We start from the raw sequence: 25,955 nt of genomic DNA, 5'->3' as shown, positions 1-25,955 counted from the left end.
TCTGCACACAAGCTTTATCAGTTTTATTCCTCTTCTTCTGTATTTGAGAGCTGACCTGAAATGGACTCATGAAGTGAACAGTGTTGCAACATCAGTGTGTACAGCGCCACCTGTTGGCCATAGCAGATCTCTGGACAGAATGCTGTGTTTGAGGGTCATAACCCAGACAGACTGCAATGCATCATTCATAGTGCAAAATACCTCATCTTTTCATACAGTGCAAATCACCAGCGCTTACTCTTAAGTGTAGGAGATTTTATATTTCCCGCAGCTCTTTGAAACACAAGGATGGAGAAGATTAGGATAACGATGATAGGGACGTTATCTCATATAATACTAGACTGAGACTGAGACAGAGCAAAGTGAATGTAGTTGTGACACCGCTATAGGAGATTAGCTTTATACATGTGTTCAGCTATTCTTTGCTTTGCAGGATCATCTTCTGTTGGATTAGAGCCATTCCAAGTTTTTTGATATATCAGTTGGACTTTAATATAAAAAGGTTAAAAAAAACAAACGTTCTCAAACAATATTAAATGTTCTCTCCATGGTAAACTTATATAAAATCCTCCTGTACTTTCTCTTGTAAGTCATAGTCTGATGCGTTGCGTTTTTGGCTTATCAAGTTAAATTTAGTTTTAAAAACGCGAATTTTCGTCTCAACGAATATAATTGCTACTGGTGAATATAATAATATAAACTTATCTTTACCATGCTGGACAAACCTGAAGTTACACCCAAAGAAAGAACTCGTTTCCATCCTGGAGAGTGACTGACAGCTGCTCTCTCTCTCTCTCTCTCTCTCTCTATCTCTCTCTCTCTCACACACACACACACGCACGCACACACACACTATCTCTCTCTCTCTCACACACACACACACACGCACACTCTCTCTCTCTCCCTCTCTCTCTCTCTCTCTCTCTCCCTCTTTCTCTCTCTGCGCGCTCACGCTGCGCGCGCACTGGACTCTCCTGATTATTATCAGCATTATTCTCCGGACTGTACAATGAAAGCCAGAGCGATCCTACTTTTCCACACTTGCTACTTTCTATTTTTTCTTCTGTCAGGTGAGTAAAACACACCTAATGCCCTAACCCGAATGTTCGGATACTTGTTGCTGTTTATTGGGATATTTTGTGTATGCTGTCTGTGAGCGACTCAAGTGTAATTTTCAAGAGAGCACATGAGACAGAGAATGGCAACAGACGAGTCAGCTTATTTACTGAGCGTCATGCCCAAAATGTGTGTGTTTCGTGTAGTTTGGATTTTTAACCATTAAACATTTCCACTGGTCGTTTCTCGAAATACACGTTAACCTTTTTTGTGACAACAACATTCCCCAATATGTTTTCACACTGTATGCGGTAAATTGTCACAATAAAAACAGATTTTTTTTTTTTTTTTTGGGAACATCTTTTCGGCTTAATAAAGATACTAAACTGGAAAATTATCTTTCTTCATCATCAGATTATTATTATTTTTTTAAAATTCTTTATCATTCACTATTCATAGTGCAGTTTGACATTAGTAAAATTCAAAAAATATTTATGCATGCATTTACGTCTCACAACAAATCAAATCTGAAGTTTTCACAACATTTGATTACTTGTAATCAGGGTTATATGATCTTCAAGATAAAGGTTTCAAGACGATTTCTACAATGTTTGAAACTTTGTTACTGCTTCCACAATATCGAGCGCTTTGCTGCATTCCTCATTTGAGTCAGATCTGCTAAATGAATGTAAGTTGAGTAGTGCGTGTTCAGCAGCCTCAGATCCTACAAGTAAAGCACTGTAGTTTATTATCCTCTGCTGGCTCATCATGTGCTGTAATGAAGTCTGTCTCTGGCCAGATTCAGGGGTCTCCAGCTCTGATCATGAGCACAGGCTGTTCTCCATCATCTTCTCCAGTTATAACCAGTACATCAGACCAGTGGAGAACGTGTCCGACCCGGTCGTGGTTCAGTTTGAGGTGTCCATGTCACAGCTAGTCAAAGTGGTGAGTATCTGCTTCTGTTCGTGTCTTTCAGGGAAGAGTTTCCATCAGTCATGATGAGTCTGCGTCTAATTCAAAGAGCAAGTGCTTTTCACTCCAGAAGCCTTGACCTCTGACCTCTGACCTCAGGCATGCATGAATCTGTCAGTGTGAGCGAGCTCGTGATTTAATCTCCTCATCTAACCTGCAGTGTGACCCCCACATCTCACTTCTTTTAATACAGTTTCTATCAAGCTGTTTTTCCTTCTTTCTTTTCTCTAGATCGTGTAATTCGACTTGATGATGCATCTGTAATGTAGAATGGAGTGAGCTAGCCAAAAAAAGAGGCATTTTCACAATTTCTGTGAATCCAGTCATGTCTGTTTGTTTTGCTTTAAGGTTTTTAGGGAGGAAATTTCATGCATTTTGGGTTTGAAGCACAAACAACAACACAAATAACAACGAATGAGTTAAGTGTTATATCGCAGAGGACGTCTGCCAGCAACATTAGTGGACTGATTTTTTATTTTGACGTTCGATTGGATGAAACATTTTGGCTCTTATTGTAATAGATGATGTATCATGTAATGCACAAGTTGTCCGTTTTATTGGTCATAAATTAAGTTTCAACAAATCAAAATGGTTTCATTATCTGTGTTTCCATCCAAAGTTGTGAATTTAACTTGTGCACAATATTGGAATATTGCAAAACCACCAAACCAACATTTGAGATGCTGCGATGCGATTGGTCCGCTGGTTTGTCCAATTATCCAATCACAGCCTCGGCTGAGTTTCCTGTTGCACATTGAGGGATTTATTCAGTAGTATTTCCATTGCAGTTTATGTGCATGTCTTCTTATCAGATTAAAAACTGATCTGCCTCAATTGTGTGTGTACATGTATTATGGGCATTTATGCACATCTTGGCATTTCCATCCAGTGTTTTTTTTAGGCAATATCCCAAAATGTGCATTAAAATAGGTGGATGGAAACATAGCTTTTGATTGTGAGTGTCCAGCTTATTTGAGCATTAAAAACAATCCCGTGGAAACATGATTTGCTCTGCACAGCCAGCGTGTGTTCTCCGACAGCTGGGGGTCTCGTGTGCATCATGAAGCACCTCGAGGCGAAGGGACTCAGGTGTTCCTCGAAGAGCAGCCCGTCTGTGAGACACGCCTGGAGAATGATTGCTTATGACAGCATGTGTCTTCTTTAAGCTCTGAAATATTAATCTAGAGCCGTCTTGTATTTCCCGCAGGTGATTTCTCTGAGACTCTCTGTTCCTCTTTCCACAGGATGAGGTGAACCAGATTATGGAGACCAATCTTTGGCTGAGACATGTAAGCTCATGCTTTATTCATGCACATCCAATGGCCATTGATTCATTTAGATCACTCAACACAGTTTCATTCGCTGTCTTTGGGGTCACTGTTTAAAATGATTGGTACAGGAATAAAGATGTGAGCTTCTCCTGTAAAAATGACTGTTCAAATATGAATCATGAACAGATCTTTTAATAGATAATAATAGGTAAAACCCAAGTTAATGGTGCTCAAAAGTTCCATTAAGGCAAGTCTGTCCACTTTATTGATAATTCAGATTCAGACTGATAATGCATTTCAGATCAGCAATACAATGTGTTCGATTTACAAACCATGCATAAATAGTAAAAACCGGAAATCTGTTTTTAAAAGTCCAAATGATGTTATTTGAATAAATAGGGAAAAGAGGCTGGAGTCACTTTAAGAAGTGAGCGGTGATGTCAACAAGCAAAGTTGGCCGAAAACTATGACTATGATTACCTAATGATGATCAACCTAAAATTCTAGCATAGTTCCTGACAATACATGTGTTCTGTGGCTTGCTTTAAAACACTGAAGATTGTGTATAATGAAACCGAGTTGATTGGGATCTTATAAAGTGTTGAGCTTGAGCTCTGAAAGCTTTGGACATTTTCTTTGTGTTGAAGTGCATCTTAAATATTGCGCATCAGTTTGTAGATTGGCATAAAAAAGGCTGCTGCTGCTGATGATGATGATGATGATGATGATGATTTTGCATCTTAGCTCATTTGGTGATTGCAGAAAATCGGAACTTAAATTGATTACATTTACTCTGAATGTGTTTAAAGAAAATATTTTTTTATTTTAGTATGATTGTTGCAATGAATGTCTTTAATACATTTTTCAATTATATTATAATTCTAACCACTATTAAATTTGAAATATGCAAATATATTAGTCCAAACTCATTATTACTGCTTTATAAGTTTCTTTATAAGAATTCATCCTTCTGTCAGAAGATTAATAATGGTTTACATAGACAGATAGACACCAGGGGCCGTATTCACAAAGCATTTTATCTTACCACTAGGAGTACTCCTAAATCGCACTAAAAGATTTTAGTCCATTCGTATTTCACTTTCAAAATAGAGCTAAGAGTATCTTCAGAGCCTGAGTTTTGATATTCCTTCTCCAGATTAGCTAGTTCAGCCTCAATATCAGTGTGATGCCTGATCCTGGCCCTTTTGCGAGAAGACTGATACGAGATAATGTGCCCTCTTATCACGGCTTTAAACGACTCCCACAAAGTAGAATCAGAGACAGCGCCGTTGTCATTAGTGAGCATAAAATCAACAATTTTGGTTGATATATAGCCACTGAACGTGTCATCTAGATATAGAGAAGGGTTGAATTTCCAGCTATATTGAGGGGCATAAAGTTTAAAGTCAATCACCAATGAAAGGGGCGCATGGTCGGAAATTAAGATACTGTGGTAAGTTGAGCTTATTACATTTGAAATAAGTCTGGAGTCAACCAGCATATAATCAATTCTAGTGAAACTGCCATGCACGGGGGAGAAAAAAGAACATTTCTTTTCTAGGGGCTGCTGGTGCCTCCATATGTCAACCAAATCTAAAGAATTGGCAAGGTTATTGAGAACAGAGACCGATTTCAATAATGGGGCCACGGATGAGGAGGACCTATCCAATAGCAGATCAAAATAGCAATTAAAGTCGCCGCCGATAATTATGTTGAAATCATTGTATTCTGTGACAAGGTTGAATATTTTACAGAAAAAATCGGGGTTATCGAAATTTGGGGGATAAATGTTTAAGAGGACTAAAGGGACTAAGTTAACCGTACCCGTAACAAGTATGAACCTCCCACCTGGATCGGTAGTCTGGGATTTGAATACAAATGGGATGGTTCTGCGAACAAGAATGGCAACTCCCCTCGCCTTGGAGGAAAAGGTGGACTGGTACACCTGTGACACCCACGCAGATCTTAAGCGCCTCTGCTCTGAAGGCTGAATATGGGTCTCCTGTAAAAATACAATATCAGACGACAGGGACTTCAAATGTGAAAATACTTTACCTCGTTTAAGAGCCCTGCCCATACCCCTACAATTCCAAGTGGTAAAAGTGATGTGACTCATCCCTGATCTAAGTGAATAAATGACATATATCTATGCGGAGGGACATAGGGTGAAGTTGGACACGTGACATACAAAGGGCTGGCAAAACAAAGCATAATAAAAAAAAGACAGATAAAGAAAAACAAATAAAAACCCCAAAAGACCCAAACCCGCTAAAAGAACTAAGCGGTACATCCCACTAACTAACAAGGAGGCAGCCGGGTAACAGAGCCCGCCAAATTACACACAAAAAAAGGCCCACTTACCACGGGGCCCTGTGCGCATCTCCAACACATTAACAAGTGGTTAAATTGCACCCACAAATAGTACTCAGTAAGCGATATTCAGAACACACGCTTGGTGAGATGTAAATAACAAGAGGAAGGGTATAAACGGTTCAGCATAGAACATCAAACTTAAGAAAATAAGGAGAAAATACCACAGAGAAGTGTGTGTATATAAGAAAAGATAAGCGCATAAATTAATAAACATAGCTGGGAGTGTCAATCAGTAAAATCGAAGGTAAAAAAAATAAAAAATAAAATTATAGTAACAATTTTAAAAAAAAATATCATAATAAAATAAAAAAATAAAAAATGAATGAAATTGTCCCAGACTCCCAGATATAGATTTGTGTACCCGAAAAGGACACTGTGTGAAACGCTATTTAAATACATGACGTTACTATGCTGCATCAACGACCAACTGAAAGTAAAAGTTAAACCTGAACCTTTATCAATACGTGGAATAGGAAAATATCCAGAGCGAGAAAAAATATATATATGTGCATATAACCTATGTATAACGATAGATATACATATATATATACATACACAATAATAATAACCTATGATATATAGGATTTAAGAGTCATTCGCTGGGCCTAAAGAGTTGGCAAACCGTTCAGCATCAGCTGGAGACGCAAACATCTTCGTTGTGTTATTGTAGTCGACGTGGAGCTTGGCTGGAAAACGCAGGGAACATTTAGCACCAGCTTCGGTTAGCCGCTTCCTCACGCTTGTATAGGCTTGCCGCTGTGCCGAGACCTCCGCCGTGTAGTCAGGGAAGATAGAGACTCTCTCACCGTGATAGTACAGGGGTGCTTGTTGACGGCTGAGTCGCAGTATGTCGAGCACGTCCCGATCGTTGTGGACCTTGGCGATGATAATCCGGGGTCGCTCGTTAGGTTGAGGCTTCGGTCTCAGGCTACGGTGGGCGCGGTCTATTTTTACAGGTCTGCTAAAGTTATCCTGGCCGAGTAACTCTGGAATCAGCTTAGAAACAAAGTCAGTAGGGCTGCCTTTCTCTTCCCCTTCTTTAATGCCCACAATCCTAACATTGAGTCTGCGAGAGCGACCCTCCAAGTCGTTCACTTTCGCCCTGAGGAGACCGTTAGCCACCTGTAGCTCGCTGCACGTAACTTCCAGAGCTGTTATGCGGCTGTCACTGGCTGACAAGGCTTCGTCGAAATCATCAAAGCGGCGCTCGGTTTCCTGGTTTTTTTTCTGAAGCGATGATAGCGTTACTTCAATTGCGTCGAGAAGGCCCTCCAGAGATTTCTTTAGGGCATCCATGAGAGAGGTGATTTTCGCTAGCTCAGCCCCATGGCTAGCAATACCAGCTAGTATCGCATCGTTGCTAGCGGCCGACGAGCTCGTCTTGGATGTATCCCTCTGACTATCGTCTTTCTTAGGCATGTTGGCATAAAACCACTCCGACAGGTTACAGCACAGTTTAAGGGCAAATCAGCGTAAAATAGAGTTAAAGTGCAATAATATGAAAGTAAAATTAAGGAGATGTCACGGAGCACTCCGAAAACACGTCTACTCCGTTACTGCGCACGAGCGCCCCCCCGAGAAGAACATTTTAATTTGATTCACAATGAAACGTTACAATTAGTTTACATGCAATGAGTAGCCTAGTTTTGGTTGTTGTTGGTGGCGTTATTGCATCCCTAGTTATGCCTACAATGCAAAATTGTTCCCTCGCGATTGGAAGCTCCTGTAGCCGCCGCATACGCATTTCAAAACATCGCAACGTGAAATGCCACAAAAAGCGGTTTGTGAAGGTCTTAGTGAGTTAGGAGTCCTCTCGACTTCTTTTAAGCTGTCCCAGGCTTAGGTGCTACTTTTAGGGCTAAAATGCTTCGTGAATTACTCTTTAGAAAAAAAAAATTAGGAGTCCTAAAGTTACGAGTGACACGCCCATTATTTTAAGGAGTTGCTCCTAAATTCGCCAGTTAGGAGCTACTTTTAGCCTTAAAATTCTTTGTGAATACGGCCCCAGGTGAAGAAGTAAACATTCTCCAGGACACGATGACGAGAGGATTGTGATCTCAGTAATGTTGATTCCCAGATGTCTAATTGTCTAATATTTTAATTAAATGAAGACTGGAAATGCTCTACTTAAACAAGACAGCTTAAGATTGCCAGAAATGAAGGAAGTGCATCTCATAATTTGTTGAGTGATTATGCGAAGAGGATTTTTGAAAAATCTCTGTCCAAGAAAAAACTACGACAGCGAAGATGGCCAACTCAAATTAAGCAAGATCGACCTCATGTTAAATCTTCTGGAGATAATCGTGCCGGTCATTAACGTCTGATTGGTCAAGATAATCTAATTTAATACATAGTTCATTCTCCTGGGTGGAAAGTCTTACAAAATATTTTAGCAACTGACCTAGACAATAGAAATAACTATAAAACTCTGCATCGATTAACAGTGTCAGACATATTAAAAGTGGCAAACGGGATCGTCTATCCTTTTCTTTTATTACTGTATGTCCTTTCTGCAAAGACAGGGTTTTGCTGTTGCTCTGAAACGACCTGGAGAATAACAAATGAGAGGATGGCTTATAGCCATGTCTTTGAAACACACTTAATATCTTAATGTCAAACGATCCGCCGCTGTTCCTCGGCCAGAACCCAGCAGTCCTTCAGCAAACTCCGCTGGTTTAAGTTCTCTGGGGAAACGATATTACTCAGCAAATACTTTGGAAGGAATTTAAAATGCATGCTTTAAAATATAAAACATACTTTAAAAAAAAAACAAAAAAACTTGTATATAGGTTTTTAAATTGCTATTTTATACTATTTCAACTTGTTACTTGCCATGAAAATAGCCAAGGATCTTCCTGAACATCTGTAGTGATTTATTTAGTCTGTGAGTTTGCTGTTGCCTTGGAATACTAAATGTAAATCAGCATTATACACTAGTCTGATGCACATATAATGTTCTCAAATGTTCAAAACATGCTTTTTCTTGGTTATATGAAACATTCCATTGTATCATTCTTCAATCATTATGGGAACGTCACTTTTGAATGTGAACGTTCTGAAACAAGTAACATTTAGAAATAAACTATAAGATGAAGATCCAACTAAAATGTTTCAGGAAAAAACCTTCCATGAACGATGTATAAATAATGTTTTTGTTCTAACGTTTTGAGAACGTTATTAAAGACCAGATAACTTGTATTAATGTTACTGGAAGAATGTTTGATCATAACTTTGAGAGAACATTTCCTGATATTGTGTGCATAAAAAACCCTCTGAACTCTTTCTAATCTCCATAGATTTGGAATGATTATAAGCTGAGGTGGAATCCCAAGGATTTCGGAGGGGTCGAGTTTATCCGTGTTCCCTCCAAGAAGATTTGGAAGCCGGACATTGTGTTGTACAACAAGTAAGTGTGCCGGATCCGTTCTGCTCCTCGTTTCATTATTACGGATTTCAGTCCTTCATAGGGGTGTAACGAGACCCTCATGATCACGATTCCATACATATCACGATATTATTGCGATACTCTAAGACATATGCTGAAAGGTTAACAAAAGAATAACTGTGGATTAAAATGCTAAATTTAATATTACATTGTGTGTGTAAATGAATATTCTTGGACTTGGTGCTGAAACCCAAAGCACAGGACATTAGAGACTCCAGAATAACAATATTCATGATTCTGAAGCTGAAAACACAGAATTATTTTAGATGAATATGCTTGATCTCTGTCACTGACTAGATATATTTGAAATTATGTAGGACACTTTTTACTGGTAACATCAGACATTTGGCATTTTCAGGACCCACAAATATTGCATTATTCTACATTATACTCTACATTATTTATAGTAGTTTAATGTAGTACTGACACTAAAACTCTGAAAACTTGAATTTTTTCTCACACAGTAATGTTCATTTTGGGTGAACTATACACAATACATATAGTTGCATTTCAGTATTGCGATATACTGCGACACCCCTCGTCCTTCACGGTGTGTCTCTGTTTCCGAAACCGCAGTGCAGTGGGAGATTTCCAGGTGGACGATAAAACGAAAGCTCTTCTGCGCTACAACGGAGACGTGACCTGGATCCCACCGGCCATCTTTAAAAGCTCCTGCAAGATCGACGTCACATACTTCCCGTTCGACTACCAGAACTGCACCATGAAGTTCGGCTCGTGGACCTACGACAAGGCCAAGATCGACCTGGTGCTCATCGGATCCACCATCAACCTGAATGATTTCTGGGAAAGCGGAGAGTGGACGATCATCGACGCGCCCGGATACAAACACGACATCAAGTATAACTGCTGCGAGGAGATCTACACGGACATCACGTACTCGCTCTACATCCGCCGCCTGCCTCTGTTCTACACCATCAACATGATCATTCCCTGTTTGCTCATCTCCTTCCTCACGGTCCTGGTGTTCTACCTTCCCTCGGACTGCGGCGAGAAGATCACGCTGTGCATCTCCGTCCTGCTCTCGCTCACGGTGTTCCTGCTGGTGATCACCGAAACCATCCCGTCCACGTCTCTCGTCATCCCTCTGATCGGAGAGTACCTTCTGTTCACCATGATCTTCGTCACGCTCTCCATCGTGATCACGGTGTTCGTGCTGAACGTGCACTACCGCACGCCGAAGACACACACCATGCCGGGTTGGGTGAGGCGGGTCTTCCTGGGTTTGCTCCCGCGGGTCATGTTCATGACGAGGCCTGGGATAGACCCGGAGAGACCCGGGAGACCCGAGAGACCCGAGAGACCCGGTGCTCTTCACGCTCCAGCTTCCCCTGGTGAAAAACATATATGCTAAGTATACTTGCAGTCAGATTAATTTAGTATACTTCAAGTGTGTTAATGATTAGTTAAATTGAAGTGTGCTCTTTTGAAACAACTAATTTTGTACTAAGTATATTTTAGTTGTAATTAAATTGTAGCAAAGCATAACTTTAAGTGTACTTTTGTGTGCCAAACTGGAACAATTTCAAGTATACTTAGTATACTTTAAGTAAAAGCCTGTGTAGGGACTAATTACATGCTTGATTAGTGAAATTAAAGTGTACTTTATTTGAGTTACAAGTACATTACAAATTCATTACGAGTGTCTTCGAAACATTCAAGCAATATACCATAAGTGTATTATATTTGAGTAAAAAGTACATGCTCATTAATACCTTTGGCTTATTCCAAACACTACAAATTGCACTTTGTCTTCAATAACAAATGCACATTAATAAACAAATATTAATTAGCTGTACTTTGTACAATATACTATTGTATACTATAATGTATTTTGGAATATACTTTCAATACATTGTTACAATGATCATTTCCAGCACCGATAAAATATATTTTTAAGTAAAGTTTAAATAAATACACTTTTAAAAAATAAACAGAATTTTCATTTCAAGTAATATTTTTCTAAAATATATTGGTTTAGAAAATGTACTAAAGTACAATTATTTTAAAGTGTGTTAAAAGTTGTATTTTGAAAACAGATAAAAGCATGATGCTAATATACTTTTAATATATTTAAAGATAGCACCAATTTTTGTTAGTATATTTGCAATGTACTATTGAAAAGGGGAATATATTTCAAATACAATAAAGCAAGCTTTAATTTGTGGCTCGCATGGCGGTGAATAACACGTGACATGATCATGCAGTCAATATAAAGATCTTTCATAAAAACATTAAAAACAAGTAGGGTTATATATTCTGGGATGAATATATTCTAGAAATCCTGCTTTTTTTGTCATTAAGGGAAGCATCATGTCTCAGTAACAAATCTGACCTAAATCATAAAGAATGATTTTTTCTGCCCTTTTGTATTTACTGCATTGCATATTGTATGTTCAGGGATGACAGATTGATAAGCAGAAATGGTATTTATGTCTGGATGTAACTTTTGACACTTTGCGATGAAAATGTCTCTCCTACTGACAGTAGGTGAAGAATAATGAAGACCACTGCAATAAAGTATACCTTTCCGTCACTAGGGTCCACCAAAGCTCGCCGTCCTCATCTGCTCCTGTGCTCCACTGAGCTCCACAACCTGGCCGAGGCGTCTGGGTTTCTGCGTGGAGAATGCAGATGTACGTGTTGCTGGAATCATCACGGCACCAGCGAAGCGGGAGAAGATGCCGGAGCGAGTCCCGGTTCCAGCTCCCAGTCCTCGGATGGGTTTCTGTGCGCGTCGACTCTCTCGCCACGGGTCCGAGACGCCATCGAGAGCGTCAAGTATATCGCAGAATACATGAGGCTTCAGAACGAGGCCAAGGAGGTGAGAGAACTGCTGCTGAACCATGTACATTCAGCCAAGCGAGGCGTCTTTTGACTAGTTTTAACCCTGGAAAATATTTGCATTTATGCATTTGACATTATATTTCATTAAAGGTATCATTTTAATGCATTCCATGGAAGTTAAACAAACTTGCCGTCACTAACACCTAGGGCTGCACGATTATGACAAAAATCTAAATTGTTGATTATTCCTTTGAAATTGTAATTATGATTATCACAATTTACATTGACTGATGTTTTGAATAGCTTTATACCAGTGGTTCTCAACTGGTTTGGCTATGGGACCCACATTTTCCCATGGTCATCAAGCCAAGACCCCCTTTATTAGGAATTATATATATATATATATATCTACAGTTGTCAACATTTGAAGTGGACCAAAAAGGTTCATCACAGTTGTCCTAAGGCATGAACGGGTATTGTTCAAAATTCATGTATAACTTTGATGAAAGGACTTCAAATGTTGACTACTGTATATATATATATATATATATATATATATATATATATATATATATATATATATATATATATATATATAGGCCTATTATAATAAATTTGTTTACACAAAAATTGTTGACACACACACACACAAGTACTGTCCCCCTTTACTGAACATACACATCCATTTTAAGAATATGACTAATACTGATAAATAAACAGCAGGCCTGTTGTTGTGTTGTTTGTCTTTATTGCTGTTATATCCACTTTATTAACAACTCTCTCAACTACAGGATCGCTCTCCTGACTCTCGCGATCACTCCTCTCTTCCCAACCCCGTTCTCACGATATCACTACACTACATCCCTCCCTTTGTTAATATTAGAGAACTTAAATACTACAAAATAACAAATTACCCTTTGTTTTAACAGCTTTGTTACTCTGAATACTGCTATATTGTTTCAAGCCAAACTGACTAACCTGTCAACAAACATACTCAAACATTTACATAATCATGTCCTTGAAACGAGAGGTTTCTTAACCACTCGAAGGCTTGCTACAGGTGTCTGGCACTGAAACAGAAGAACTCTGAGGCTCTTTTGAGAAATCTGACTTGATCGCTGTCTCTTGAGTTCCTTGATTGCTTTGTTTTTCTCCAGCTGACTGGGAACATGACGAATGTGCTTCACATTTCTCACAATCCTATAGAGCCATCCTCTACATTGACCATTTCAAAGGAATTGCCCGATGTGTGCTTCAAAATGAGTTTCTCTATACTCAGAGTCCAGCTTACCTTCTTCCATACTCGCCACATATACAATGTCTCCCAACTTAAAGTTGTGTTCCTTGGCTCATCTTGTCACGTCTGCGTACTGTTTCATTTTCTCATTGTACCTTTTATGATGACTTTCAGTGTCTTTTGTTTCTCTTTTGTCTGTGATGAGACTAGGCAATTTCGTACGCACATCTCGCCCAAACATCAGATAAGCCGGTGTCTCACCCGATCCTCTATGTGGTGTAGATCGACAGGCAAGAAGAATCTTTGAGAGATCTTCACTCCAATTCCTTCCCTCACTTTTAGCTGCTTTGAAGGCTTTCTTCAAGTAACGATGAAATCTTTCTATTTTACCATTAGTTTTGGGGTAGAAAGGTGAGGCCTTGATGTGCTTGACTCCACTAGTTCTCAGAAATGCCTCGAAGATGTTTCCGACAAACTGCTTCCCGTTGTCAGTCACTACTTCCAAAGGATACCCAAAGCGGGCAAATATTTTCATCATTTCCTTGGTAACGGTCTTGGAAGTTATATCAACAATGATTACTGCTTCAGGGTATGACGTGTAGTAGTCTATAACAGTAAGTATATAGACATTCTGAATAGGACCCACCAAATCAACACCTATCTTGGTCCTCGGTCTAGGTGGTAGTTCTAATGGATGCAGTGGGTGATCTTCATGCAAGGGTTGATTCAGAACACATGCATTACAGTTTTTGACCATTCTTTTGACCTCCATGTCCATATCAGGCCAATAGAATTTGCTTCTCAAGAATAGCCTTATGCGAATTACACCTTGATGTGTCTCGTGTGCAATTTTCAAAGCTTGCTGGACCAGTGCGGAAGGAAGAACTATCCTCTGTTCCCGCAGCAGAAGACCATCATGGGTTGACAACTCGTCCGAGCAGCGTTTGTATGAATGTAGGCTTTCAGGAATTGTAGTGGGCCATTGTCCTGTCTCCACTATGGAAATCAGTTGCGTCAAGGTAGTATCATTCATTGTAGCTCTTTTAAGTTCCTCAAGAGTCAAGGATGGTACATCCATCATATTTACAGACAACACTATGTCCATATACGTGTCCATGTAACTGTTGTCCTCAGTTTCCGGTAAAGGAAGTCTAGAAAGTGAGTCTGCATCCTTGTCTTTACCTGCAATGTGTTCAATCTTGTAGTCATATGGATACGGTCTCAGTCCAAGTCTTTGTATTCTAGGAGGCAGAAACTTTGACTTCTCTGGATTGAGCATATAAATGAGAGGTCGATGATCCGTTTGAAGAGTAAATCTGCCTCCCCACAAATACACTCGCACCCAAACGCCCCCTAGGGCTTCCCGCTCTATCTGAGAGTAACGTCTTTCTGTGGGTGTTGGAGAGCGGCTCGCATATGCTACAGGTTTCTTAGCTCCATCTTCTTGTGTCTGAAGCAAAACTGCTCCAAGTCCGACTGGACTTGCATCACTGATCACAACTGTTGGAGCATTTATGTTGAAGTATGCTAGGCCTGGCTCACTAGTTAATTCTTTTTTCAGTCTTTTAAATGCATTTTCTGCTTCAGATGACCACTGCCACTCTTGTCCTTGTCTGGTCAATTTTCGGAGAGGCTCAGACAGATTTGCATAATTGAGAACAAGCATAATCAAAAATCCACAAGTGCCTAGGAATGAAGGTCTGGGAGCGTTACAAACTGCTTCAACCTTTTGTGGATCTGGTTTTCTGGTATGCTTCAGGAGCACTGGACAATCCTTTACGGGCATCCAGTTTTGCGAACACCTTTGCTCCCTGCATTACTTGCCGTATACTGTCTATTGTTGGTACTGGGTGTCTTTCTCTTACCTTAAAGCTCTTACCTTAAAGCTTGAGCTACAGGTTCATTTACAGATATTTTATGGCTGTAATCTTTGATTTGTCCCAGTCCTTTAAACAGACACTGATATTCAGCTTCAAGTTTCAAAAATCTCTCTGACGAATTTTCAGTTGCACTGTCCTGGTCTGTGGTATTCAGGATCTTTAAGTCAAAGCATGACCGCCATCCTAACAGTGGCTCTACATTTCCTTTTATTACAAAAATGTCATCCTTCATGACATTATCCTTCCATTGGAAATGTGCTCCAAAAAATCCCCCACAGTGGAGAGAGTGCATCTGTGCATAAGCGTAACATTTTCTCTTGGTTTGTTTAAGGCGAGACACGGCAGGCAAAAACATTGTTGTTTTTTTCACTGGTCAATTTTGAGATTTTGGACTATTTGTCTTCAATAACATGTCTTCTTTCAGACTGGTGGTGAAAAAAGTCAGAAATACACATTTAGGAATTTATTTTACTACACTTTGTCTATTTGCGTCTGTAGATTTCTCCTAAATTCAACAAAAGTTGGCGTAAATCCTCCCGCTGCTCCGCCATCGCTGTCTGCACACTGTCATCACACACACCGTTGGAAAGCTCTCTCTCTCCTGTACAATGCTGTCAGATCCAAATATGGTCATTTCCTTTTTATCAGCAACCAATCGTGAAAGTACAATGGGGCATTTTACTCTAAAAGCGAAATCTCATTGGCTGATGTCAATTTCTGACAACGTGATTCGTTCAGATGCATCACGTGACGTGCTCTGACATTTCCACAGTGTGTTTTTGACTGTTTTTCACTGGGGTTCTGTTCAGTTGAAGGCCATAAATGCTATGTTATATAAGTTTTGATGTGTTTTAGGTGGTTTGTATTGTTGATTGCTAATGATTTGATAAGATATTTTCTCTGTAAATAGTTGTTTCCACTAAAAAAGTATGAATTTTTACAATACAAATCTTTAAAGGCCGTTTTCTCAAAATGTTTTTTTTCTCATACTCTGAGCCAGAAATCTCCACTTCAGCAGCACTTACATAAACCAAACTTTCCAGTTGTATTCCTATCTATATTCTTAAGGTTTTTACAGAGGGGTTTGTTCATATATCGTTCAGATTCTGATTTATACAACATTTTATACCTACAAACGGGGCGAAACTGGATTTGTTTGGCTGTTGACAGTCTTTTCTGAATTGAATTGTCATTTACAGCTCTGACCTGTCTTTGGCCTTTTATCTGTCATTTTTATGCTCCTGTGAGTTATTTTTCTTTCTGCAAACATGTGCATGATAACCGGTTTTTCTGCATACAGGCAGATTGCTGATTTTGCCCCACAGTCTTTATGTGTTGTCATCCACATCTATAACACTTGGCGTCACTGCTGTTCTTTTCAGATCGCCCTCTGCTGGCATTTTGCGGTTTCGCTTTTGCATTAGGAGCTCTTGTACCCTTCGTGAAATGAACGTGATTGTCTTTTTCTTTGGTGTTGTTTTCTGAAAGAACTTTAGACTCCGCTTGGGCTGATTCAGAAATTCTAGCAACAGTTAATGCTCTTTCCAACGTAAGCCCTTCTTCCTGCAACAGTTTATCTCTTAATCGTCTATGTGCACATTTCTCTACGAGTTGATCTCGTATCATATCATGTTCTGAGGCTCCGAACTTACAAGATTTGTCCAGTTCCCTTAACGTGTTCACAAATGTGTCAATCGTTTCATCCTGTAGTTGAGATCTCAGTCTGAATTTGTGTCTTTCTAGCTCAACATTTTTCCGTGGAGTAAAGTAAGCATCCAGTGCAGCTGCAGTCTCCGCTCATGAATCTTTAGGACCCGGGAGATCCCAGAGAAAACTCCTCTGCACTGGAGCACCAATGCAATGCAAAAAAGTAGTGCGTCTTACCTCATCAGCAGCATTGATGGTTCCACTGGCCAACTCAAAGAAACTATAAGAGTCTTTCCACGTTACATGCTCGTAGTTTCTTTTGTGCTTTATATTTAGTGAAGTGATATACAGCGTGTGCAATTGAAGAGTGTGTGCTACTAGCGCAGGATAACGACTGACAGGACAGTTAAGCTCGTTTTTCTGAGGTGAGAGACTCTTTATTTCAGCGAACACTAACGTCACCGGTAGTTCCTATTGTGCTGGTTCTCTGAAGTAATCGTGGTTTGCCTCTCACAATGTAACATGCTCTAAACACACACACATGCTCTAAACACACATGCTCTAAACACACATGCTCTAAACACACACACATGCTCTAAACACACATGCTCTAAACACACACACATGCTCTAAACACACATGCTCTAAACACACACACATGCTCTAAACACACACACATGCTCTAAACACACATGCTCTAAACACAAACACATGCTCTAAACACACATGCTCTAAACACACACACATGCTCTAAACACACACACACATGCTCTAAACACACACACATGCTCTAAACACACATGCTCTAAACACACACACATGCTCTAAACACACACACATGCTCTAAACACACACACATGCTCTAAACACACACACATGCTCTAAACACACATGCTCTAAACACACACACATGCTCTAAACACACACACGCTCTAAACACACATGCTCTAAACACACACATGCTCTAAACACACACACATGCTCTAAACACACATGCTCTAAACACACACACATGCTCTAAACACACACACATGCTCTAAACACACATGCTCTAAACACACACACATGCTCTAAACACACACACACACACACACATGCTCTAAACACACACACATGCTCTAAACACACATGCTCTAAACACACACACATGCTCTAAACACACACACACATGCTCTAAACACACACACATGCTCTAAACACACACATGCTTTAAACACACATGCTCTAAACACACACACATGCTCTAAACACACACACATGCTTTAAACACACACACATGCTCTAAACACACATCCTCTAAACACATACACATGCTCTAAACACACACACATGCTCTAAACACACACATGCTCTAAACACACACACATGCTCTAAACACACATGCTCTAAACACACACACATGCTCTAAACACACACACATGCTCTAAACACACATGCTCTAAACACACACACATGCTCTAAACACACACACACACACACATGCTCTAAACACACACACATGCTCTAAACACACATGCTCTAAACACACACACATGCTCTAAACACACACACACATGCTCTAAACACACACACATGCTCTAAACACACACATGCTTTAAACACACATGCTCTAAACACACACACATGCTCTAAACACACACACATGCTTTAAACACACACACATGCTCTAAACACACATCCTCTAAACACATACACATGCTCTAAACACACACACATGCTCTAAACACACACATGCTCTAAACACACACACATGCTCTAAACACACATCCTCTAAACACACACACATGCTCTAAACACACATCCTCTAAACACATCCTCTAAACACACACACATGCTCTAAACACACATCCTCTAAACACACACACATGCTCTAAACACACACACATGCTCTAAACACACATGCTCTAAACACACACACATGCTCTAAACACACACACATGCTTTAAACACACACACATGCTCTAAACACACATCCTCTAAACACATACACATGCTCTAAACACACACACATGCTCTAAACACACACATGCTCTAAACACACACACATGCTCTAAACACACATCCTCTAAACACACACACATGCTCTAAACACACATCCTCTAAACACATCCTCTAAACACACACACATGCTCTAAACACACATCCTCTAAACACACACACATGCTCTAAACACACACACATGCTCTAAACACACATGCTCTAAACACACACACATGCTCTAAACACACACACATGCTTTAAACACACACACATGCTCTAAACACACATCCTCTAAACACATACACATGCTCTAAACACACACACATGCTCTAAACACACACATGCTCTAAACACACACACATGCTCTAAACACACATCCTCTAAACACACACACATGCTCTAAACACACATCCTCTAAACACATCCTCTAAACACACACACATGCTCTAAACACACATCCTCTAAACACACACACATGCTCTAAACACACACACATGCTCTAAACACACATGCTCTAAACACACACACATGCTTTAAACACACATGGCTATGAATGATTATGTAATCGTGGCATCCGTTCTCATAATCACGATTAGAAATTCGATTAATTGTGCAGCTCTACTAACACCATGTTTTATTGTTTGAGCCACTGGAACATATGAAATGGAATAATAGTCAGTTTATTGAACTTTTAGACAATATAAAAAAAAAAAAAAAATATCTAAAAATGTACAGATGCGTTTTGTGTTGAGTATCATATTTGATGCATCAGGCTTTTATGGCTCATATAGTCTGATATAGTGAGAATATGGAGGAAGAAAACCCAAGTTTTATTCAAAAGCCCAAACTGAGCAACAATATGCAATTTTGCAACAATATGCAGATGCTGATATTTATATGAAATTCTGATGCTTGTAAATCAAGGAGATCCTTATAACAGTTACAGCAGATGCTGACATAAAATGCATATAAATATCAATATTTGCCAGTAAGATGATATTTAATGCTTAATTTTATGTTCAAAGCTCTGTAGTTTTAAAACATATAATGCAATGATGATTGAGAGATGAACTAATTCCTCAAAAGCCTGATTATCATATTTTAGATACTCATGATTTTTATAAGAAATGATGATGGATAATCAAGTAAACCTCAGTTGCTTCCGTCCAGTTGAAATATTACTAACAATATCAGTCATTCTTACTTTTACAGTGCAGTTTTGACAGCAGAAAGACACGTGCAGCACAAGCTGAAGGAGGACGTTTTGTACAATTATATTAAAATACTTTAACTTGATAAAAAAAGTCTAAATAATCAGACGACAGAAGGACTATGAGATTGTGTGCGACAGGTTTTCCTGAGGCCTTGGAGTTTTGATTATCAAATATGATGCATTACTTTAATGTCCTGCTCTTCCGACTCTGGTCTCCACAGGTCCAGGATGACTGGAAGTATGTTGCCATGGTGATTGACCGGATCTTCCTGTGGGTGTTCGTGCTGGTGTGTATTCTGGGAACGGCCGGACTCTTTCTCCAGCCGCTCCTGTTGGCCGAGGACATGTGACGCAGACTTTACATCGCAACATTTTGATAGTCGGAATCTAATTTTAGCAACCCTAGCAATGCATTTTTTACATATTTATATCATGCTTCGTTTAGAGCTGAATGAAAGGACAGTTTGCTGGACCTCTAAGGGTTAAATGGATCTACATCATGGACTTCAGGAAGGTTTCTCTGCACCCACCCCAAAGTCATGCAACCCTGTTACCTTAAACAAGGCTAAAAACAGTGTCTTAAAAGAATAATTCACCCAAAAATGGACATTTATTTGCCCTCGAGTTGTTCATAACACACGTCAGCATTTTTTCTTTTGTGGTTCCAGAAATTTTGTATTTACAAAAATTCTCACAGTTTTTTCCATAGTTCATATACCTGCAAAATACGGAAGCTCGTTTCCACCACGAAATAAAAAATAATTGCAACTTTTTATCTGACAATTCTGACTTTTTTTTTTTCTCTTGATTGTTTTCTCAGAATTGTTTTTGTGTGTGTGTTTTGTATTTTAAGTCAGAATTGCCAGATAAAAATTCATATTTTTTATTTTATTTTGTGGTAATGGGTTTCCACACCAAAATAGCATAAAGGTAGTCTGTACAACTTGTGCTGTGTTAAACAGTGTCATGATGAAAAGTCATGATGAACAGACTAAATCTGAAGCTGTAATCGAGGACCGTCCGCTCCGGTTAGAGATTCGTGTCCTCGTGATGAAACGAGCTGTGAAGATTCCTCAGAGATTCTGTTTTGGTCTTCCAGGGAAAATTAACAGCATACAGGGTTTTTTTAATATATATTTATTATCCCTTTAAAGTGTATTCAAATGTGACAACTCGAGATATGGCTGCTGTTTTTTGTCATTTATGATCATTTTGTTACATTATTAAAAAAAAATAATCTAACAAAAAAAACCTGTCAGACTTTTTTTACTTTTTTTTTTATTTTTACTTTTTTTATAGACTTAGAAAAAGTCAAATCTCTTTGTATTCACACTTACTTTCAGCGCCACCTAGTGGTTACTTTGAGCAAGTCCCAGGGAACTAGTCCATATGACTTGGCCATTACTGATAAAGTCAGTGAATAAATATGTTGCAATTCAGTAATGGGTATCTAAAACTATCAATGCAATCCTATGTTGTTTTCCCAACATGTAATAATTGCCTGTTCACTGTACATGTTAATATATTCTTAATGTATAATGTAAAACTTTGATGCACATTTCCAACAATCCTGCAAATAAAGAAACACTGAGAACTATGAACATCATCTGTTCTTCTGTCAACGAAGTTGTTCTTGTGAGAATTATGTATTTCACACTCATATCTGCCTTTGGCTGCATTGATATCGACCACATCTTTCTAACGCAACCTATTAATAATAGCAGCAGTGTGTTGTATTGAATTACATCTTCATATGTACATCCCTACCGAGGATAATTCAAGGGTTTCTCAGTTTACAAGGTTTTTTTTCAACTGTTTACACACATTTTCAAAACTTTGCCTGTTTTTTTTCCTCAAAACTTTACACACATACAAGAATTGCACACACAGAATGCAAAATGCCTCACATCTCTTGCAAAATGAAGCACTGCATTCAGAATATCACAAACTCATCTCAAAAGCAAATATTTGTCGTACGTTCCACCTTTGCCGTAATATTATATTTCTGGATATATCATTTACACACACAGTTATTCAAAACCTAAAGCTCTTCTTTCATGAGCTCCTATTTCTGTACAAGATTGAAAGTATCTGACAGAGAGATGCTGAAAAATTAATGGTAAACACAAAAGCAAGATTGAAACCAAACTTCTTCTTTTTTTTCTTTTTTTTTACTGTAAGCATTTGTGGTTGTGAATATGATATTACACAGTCCGAAAAACCTATAACTAGACCTTTGACCTGTTTATAGGCCTATTCTAAAGCCATGGCTGGTGTTCAGTAAAGCAGTGAGTGTTTGTTTGTGTGTGTGTGTGTGTGTGTGTGTGTGTGTGTGTGTGTGTGTGTGTCTGCAAAAAGTGTTTTATGAAATTGAAAACTGAGTCGAAGGCCGAGAATGAGTGTATGGTTTTGCAGATTTGGTGTGTGGATCTGGTGTTTGAGTGTCAGGTTTCAGAAATTGTGTGACAAGTGAGGATTTTGTGTTTAAGCAGTTGAAAAAAACCTGTTAAAAGGGGGTTATGATCCACCTTCAGGCCCTTCATGATAAACGCAAATGTTCAGCAAGATGAAGATTTTACATGAAAACATTCACATGTTAACATTTGCACACCGACAAAACAGGTTTTTCCCTCCCTTCAGTTGCTAACTTTATTACACATCTTAGTATACTTATGTTGACAACATTTGACTAAATAACCGAGATCATGCTTGCGATGTAAATGACATAATAAGTTTATGCAGGGCACTAGAGGGAAGACCATCGGCTCTCGAAGTCAGTCGAGTCTCCTTCATTTATACAGCGCTTTAACAATATAGATGTTTCACAGCAGCTTTACAGTGATAATAGGAGATTACAGTAACAGAGATAGTTTTGGCTTTACAGCAGCTCTAGAATAAAGTTATTGTCCAGATAAAGTTAGTTTTTGATCTAAGGCCTCGTTTACACAGCAGGTCTTTATGCCCAATTTTGATTTGTTACCTTTATCCGATTTTTTTGACCATCCGTTTACACGTTCTTTCAACTGTGACCCACATCCGATTCATGCGTTTACACTTGCCATACTATCTGAAACATCGCGCATGCTTAAAGGGTTAAATTCTCTTGCACAGATGGGCGGACGCAAGTTCGCCAAACATCACCATGATTTTGAGGCGAAGGAGGACGAAAAGTGCCATTATTGCACATATGCTTTAGTTATTGTGTGTGAGAGAGATCTCAGGACTGGTGGGAGCATTCTGTGTTTAAATATTGGCTTTAACGAGGAGCAGTGGGTTCGAAATTTTGTTGTGTACAACAATATGTTGTGTCAACGTTTTTTCACATTCCTCTCCTACGACGACACAATGTTTCGTCGGGACATCCGTCCCTTTGCAGACGCACGTCGGGGGTCTCTTACGAGAGGTCTCTCGTACTGCGTTGAAAACGCTAGGGGAAAAACTCTTTTTCACGAAATACTGAAGCAAAAAATTATCCTTTAATTTTGAAATAATGTAAAGCGCATTGCAGCAGCACGCAGCCATGGGCGAGACGGCTCGCTCGCTCATTGGCTGCTCTGCGGCAACTGCATAAGCCTATCGAGCGAGGCCTGTGGTGACGTCCTTCGACTGCCGTTCCTGCTGCGCTTTCCGGCGCCCATATCCTTTTTCTGTTTACTCTCTGTGTGTGTGTGTGTTCGCCTGCGACATACACTCGTAAAAGAGCTCGCGTCTTTTTCAAGATGCCTTCAAAATGCGGCTCGTGCCGAGCCCCACTCAGCGAGGGAGACCGTCACGTCATCTGTGTCTCCTGCCTGGGTGAAGACCATGCAGCGCTCGCGCTCGCTGACGGCGGCTGCCCTCACTGCGAGCTTATGCCTATGGTGACTCTGAGGACTCGCCTGGCAGTATTCTCCGAGCCTGCATCTCCCGCTGTACTGCCGCGCCGTAAGAAGCGCCGCTCTCAGCGGGTCCCGGAGCCTTCTCCAACCCGACTAAGCTCGCCGGTTCGCCCGCCTGCTTCACCGGTTTCGCCTGGATCACTTCCTGGTGCTCAGCGACCGCTGTCTGCCGCCGCTTCAGCAGAGGAAGCTGATTCTAAAGCCGCGTCGGGGGATGATGACTCGTGCTCTCTGTTAGCCTCGGGCAGTGAAGACTGGGCGAGCTCTGCGGATCTCGCGCTTCCTGCCCATACACCTAGCAGAAGAGCTAACATCGAGAGGGAGCTGATGCGTGTACTCTCGCTGGCCGCGGCGAGCCTCGGCCTTGAGTGGTCCGCTCCGGAGCCCCCTTCTCGGACTCGACTGGATGGTAGCTTTCTCCCTGGTGAGCGCACTTCTCCGGAATCCAAGCCTGCCCCCTTTCTTCCTGAGCTTCATGAAGAAGTTGCGAAGGCTTGGAGCGCTCCCTTCTCAGCTCGAACACGTTCGTCTGTCTCACCAGCATTCGCTACGCTAGACGATGCTAAAAACAGAGGCTACCATTCGCTTCCGCCGGTGGAACAGGCGATAGCGACCCATCTTTGCCCGCCCTCTGCTGGACGGCGGACGAAACCGGTGTTGCCATCCAAAGCCTGCCGCATGACGTCGACGCTGCTCGCGCGAATCTTCTCCGCCGCTGGGCAAGCCGCGTCTGCACTACACACCATGGCTACACTGCAGATCTTTCAGGGAGATCTTCTCCGTCGACTGGATGAGATGGGACCTGACGCGATCTGCCTCTCGGACTTAAGGAGCGCTTCGGATCTTTCTCTCCGCGCTACTAAGTCCGCTGCACAGGCCATGGGACGGTGTATGGCTTCCGCCACTGTAGCTGAGAGACATCTGTGGCTAACGCTCTCAGATATGGCTGATTCTGAGCGCACCGCGTTCCTCGACGCCCCACTATCTTCTGCCGGCCTCTTCGGATCCTCTGTCAACGAGTTCGTAGAGAGATTCGCCGAGGTCCAGAAAGCGTCTCAAGCCTTTAAGCACTTCCTCCCGAAGCGCTCTAGCTCTTCAGCGAGCCGTGCTAAACCGGCCCCACGGAGCTCTCAGCCACAGCCTCCCCCTCCTGCTGCTTCGTCGCAACACCGACAGCAACGCAGCTCGAGGCCCCGCTCTCGCTCTGCCAACCGTCGCCCCGCTCCCCGTGGGCCGCGGCCGAGGATTGTGGTGAAACCGGAAGCCCCGAAGACATCCTAGCGTGCCTAGGAAAGCGCCGGTGTGTGAGTCCCGCTGCGGCCGGACTCTCACCCAAGCGCGCCGCTGTTTCAGTCCCAGGAATTGCAACTGTCTCAGCGTCTTCTGCAACGCGCAAGCCCGTACAGTTGCCCGCTTGCCTGCACACAAAAGCCGTTTTTACGGCTACCCAGATAAATCCTGTAAAGAGTGTATTTTCTGGTATTCCGGCCACGGCCGATGGTGCAATAAATGTAGCGCTGATGTCCACTCCTATGTGCCCATCCCTACACACAAGCACAGCCCTTCACACAGGGCGCGCACCCATAAAATCGACTCAGGTCGATCGCGCAAACAACATAGTAAACGTGCCCACTTCCCAGTGCCCACAAACACTATGTCACACATGTCACAGGGTTTCTGTAAAAACGAAACCTGTGCGCGCTCGCTCTGCCCAGGCAGACAGCGCATCCAAAGCAGTAAATGTGCCCGCTTCCCCGTGCCCACACTTACTCACAGACACCATGAGTCCTCCGGGACCCGCTCAGCCCTCCCTCACTCGGTTAAGCACCGTAGTCGGGTTGAGGACGAGCGCTCTGCCCGCTGTGATCAGCGCGCCCCCCGCCCCGAGTCTCGCGGGCATCCCGCCTATGCTGCAGCACACCGAAGCACCTCTGTCGCCCAGCGAACAGAGCGCGCTTCGCATCCAGCCCTTAGCCATCCATGCGGACGCATGGGCAGTGCTTCCAGGGGTTTCGGAATGGGTGCTAGGCATTATAAAGAAAGGCTACTCGCTACAGTTTTATCGACGTCTTCGCCGCTTCACAGCGCGCGTCGAGACTACGGTGAATTCAGAAGTAGCACACCTACTTCGCGCCGAAATATCAAAACTGTTGAGCAAAGGGGCTATAGAGCCTGTGTCTCAGGCTCAAAGCGAAGAG

General features: G+C 41.1%; 2 protein-coding genes across 2 annotated transcripts in view; both read left to right on the top strand.

Moving 5' to 3' along the window:
* Positions 1–956: 956 nt before the first annotated feature.
* chrna3 (cholinergic receptor, nicotinic, alpha 3) lies at positions 957–21,484 on the top strand. Its single transcript, XM_084124081.1, has 7 exons — positions 957–1,070; positions 1,856–2,001; positions 3,273–3,317; positions 8,969–9,078; positions 9,694–10,469; positions 11,676–11,959; positions 20,101–21,484. The coding sequence occupies exons 1-7, from the start codon at positions 1,010–1,012 to the stop codon at positions 20,227–20,229; spliced, it is 1,551 nt and encodes a 516-aa protein (XP_083980207.1). The 5' UTR covers positions 957–1,009; the 3' UTR covers positions 20,230–21,484.
* Positions 21,485–25,538: 4,054 nt separating this feature from the next.
* Positions 25,539–25,955, top strand: part of lgals4 (galectin 4) — a gene marked incomplete at its 5' end in the record, with an annotated part of 39,975 nt that continues 39,558 nt past the window's right edge. Inside the window, one exon of the mRNA XM_084125147.1 lies at positions 25,539–25,778. Within this exon, the coding sequence (XP_083981273.1) occupies positions 25,539–25,778 (240 nt within the window). The remainder of the gene's footprint in view (positions 25,779–25,955) is intronic.

The sequence above is a fragment of the Abramis brama genome (assembly GCF_963993115.1).
Source record: "Abramis brama genome assembly, chromosome: 9".
Classification (NCBI taxonomy): Eukaryota; Metazoa; Chordata; class Actinopteri; order Cypriniformes; family Leuciscidae; genus Abramis; species Abramis brama.
The sequence above is the reverse complement of the archived record's forward strand: the minus strand, read 5'-3'. Positions and strand labels throughout refer to the sequence as shown.

Excerpts from the sequence above, each read along its gene's own strand:
- chrna3 (XM_084124081.1), top strand. The coding sequence starts at position 1,010 with ATGAAAGCCAGAGCGATCCTACTTTTCCACACTTGCTACTTTCTATTT. Across the intron at positions 1,071-1,855 it reads TCTATTTTTTCTTCTGTCAG|ATTCAGGGGTCTCCAGCTCT; the intron begins GTGAGTAAAACA and ends GTCTCTGGCCAG. Across the intron at positions 3,318-8,968 it reads CCAATCTTTGGCTGAGACAT|ATTTGGAATGATTATAAGCT; the intron begins GTAAGCTCATGC and ends TAATCTCCATAG.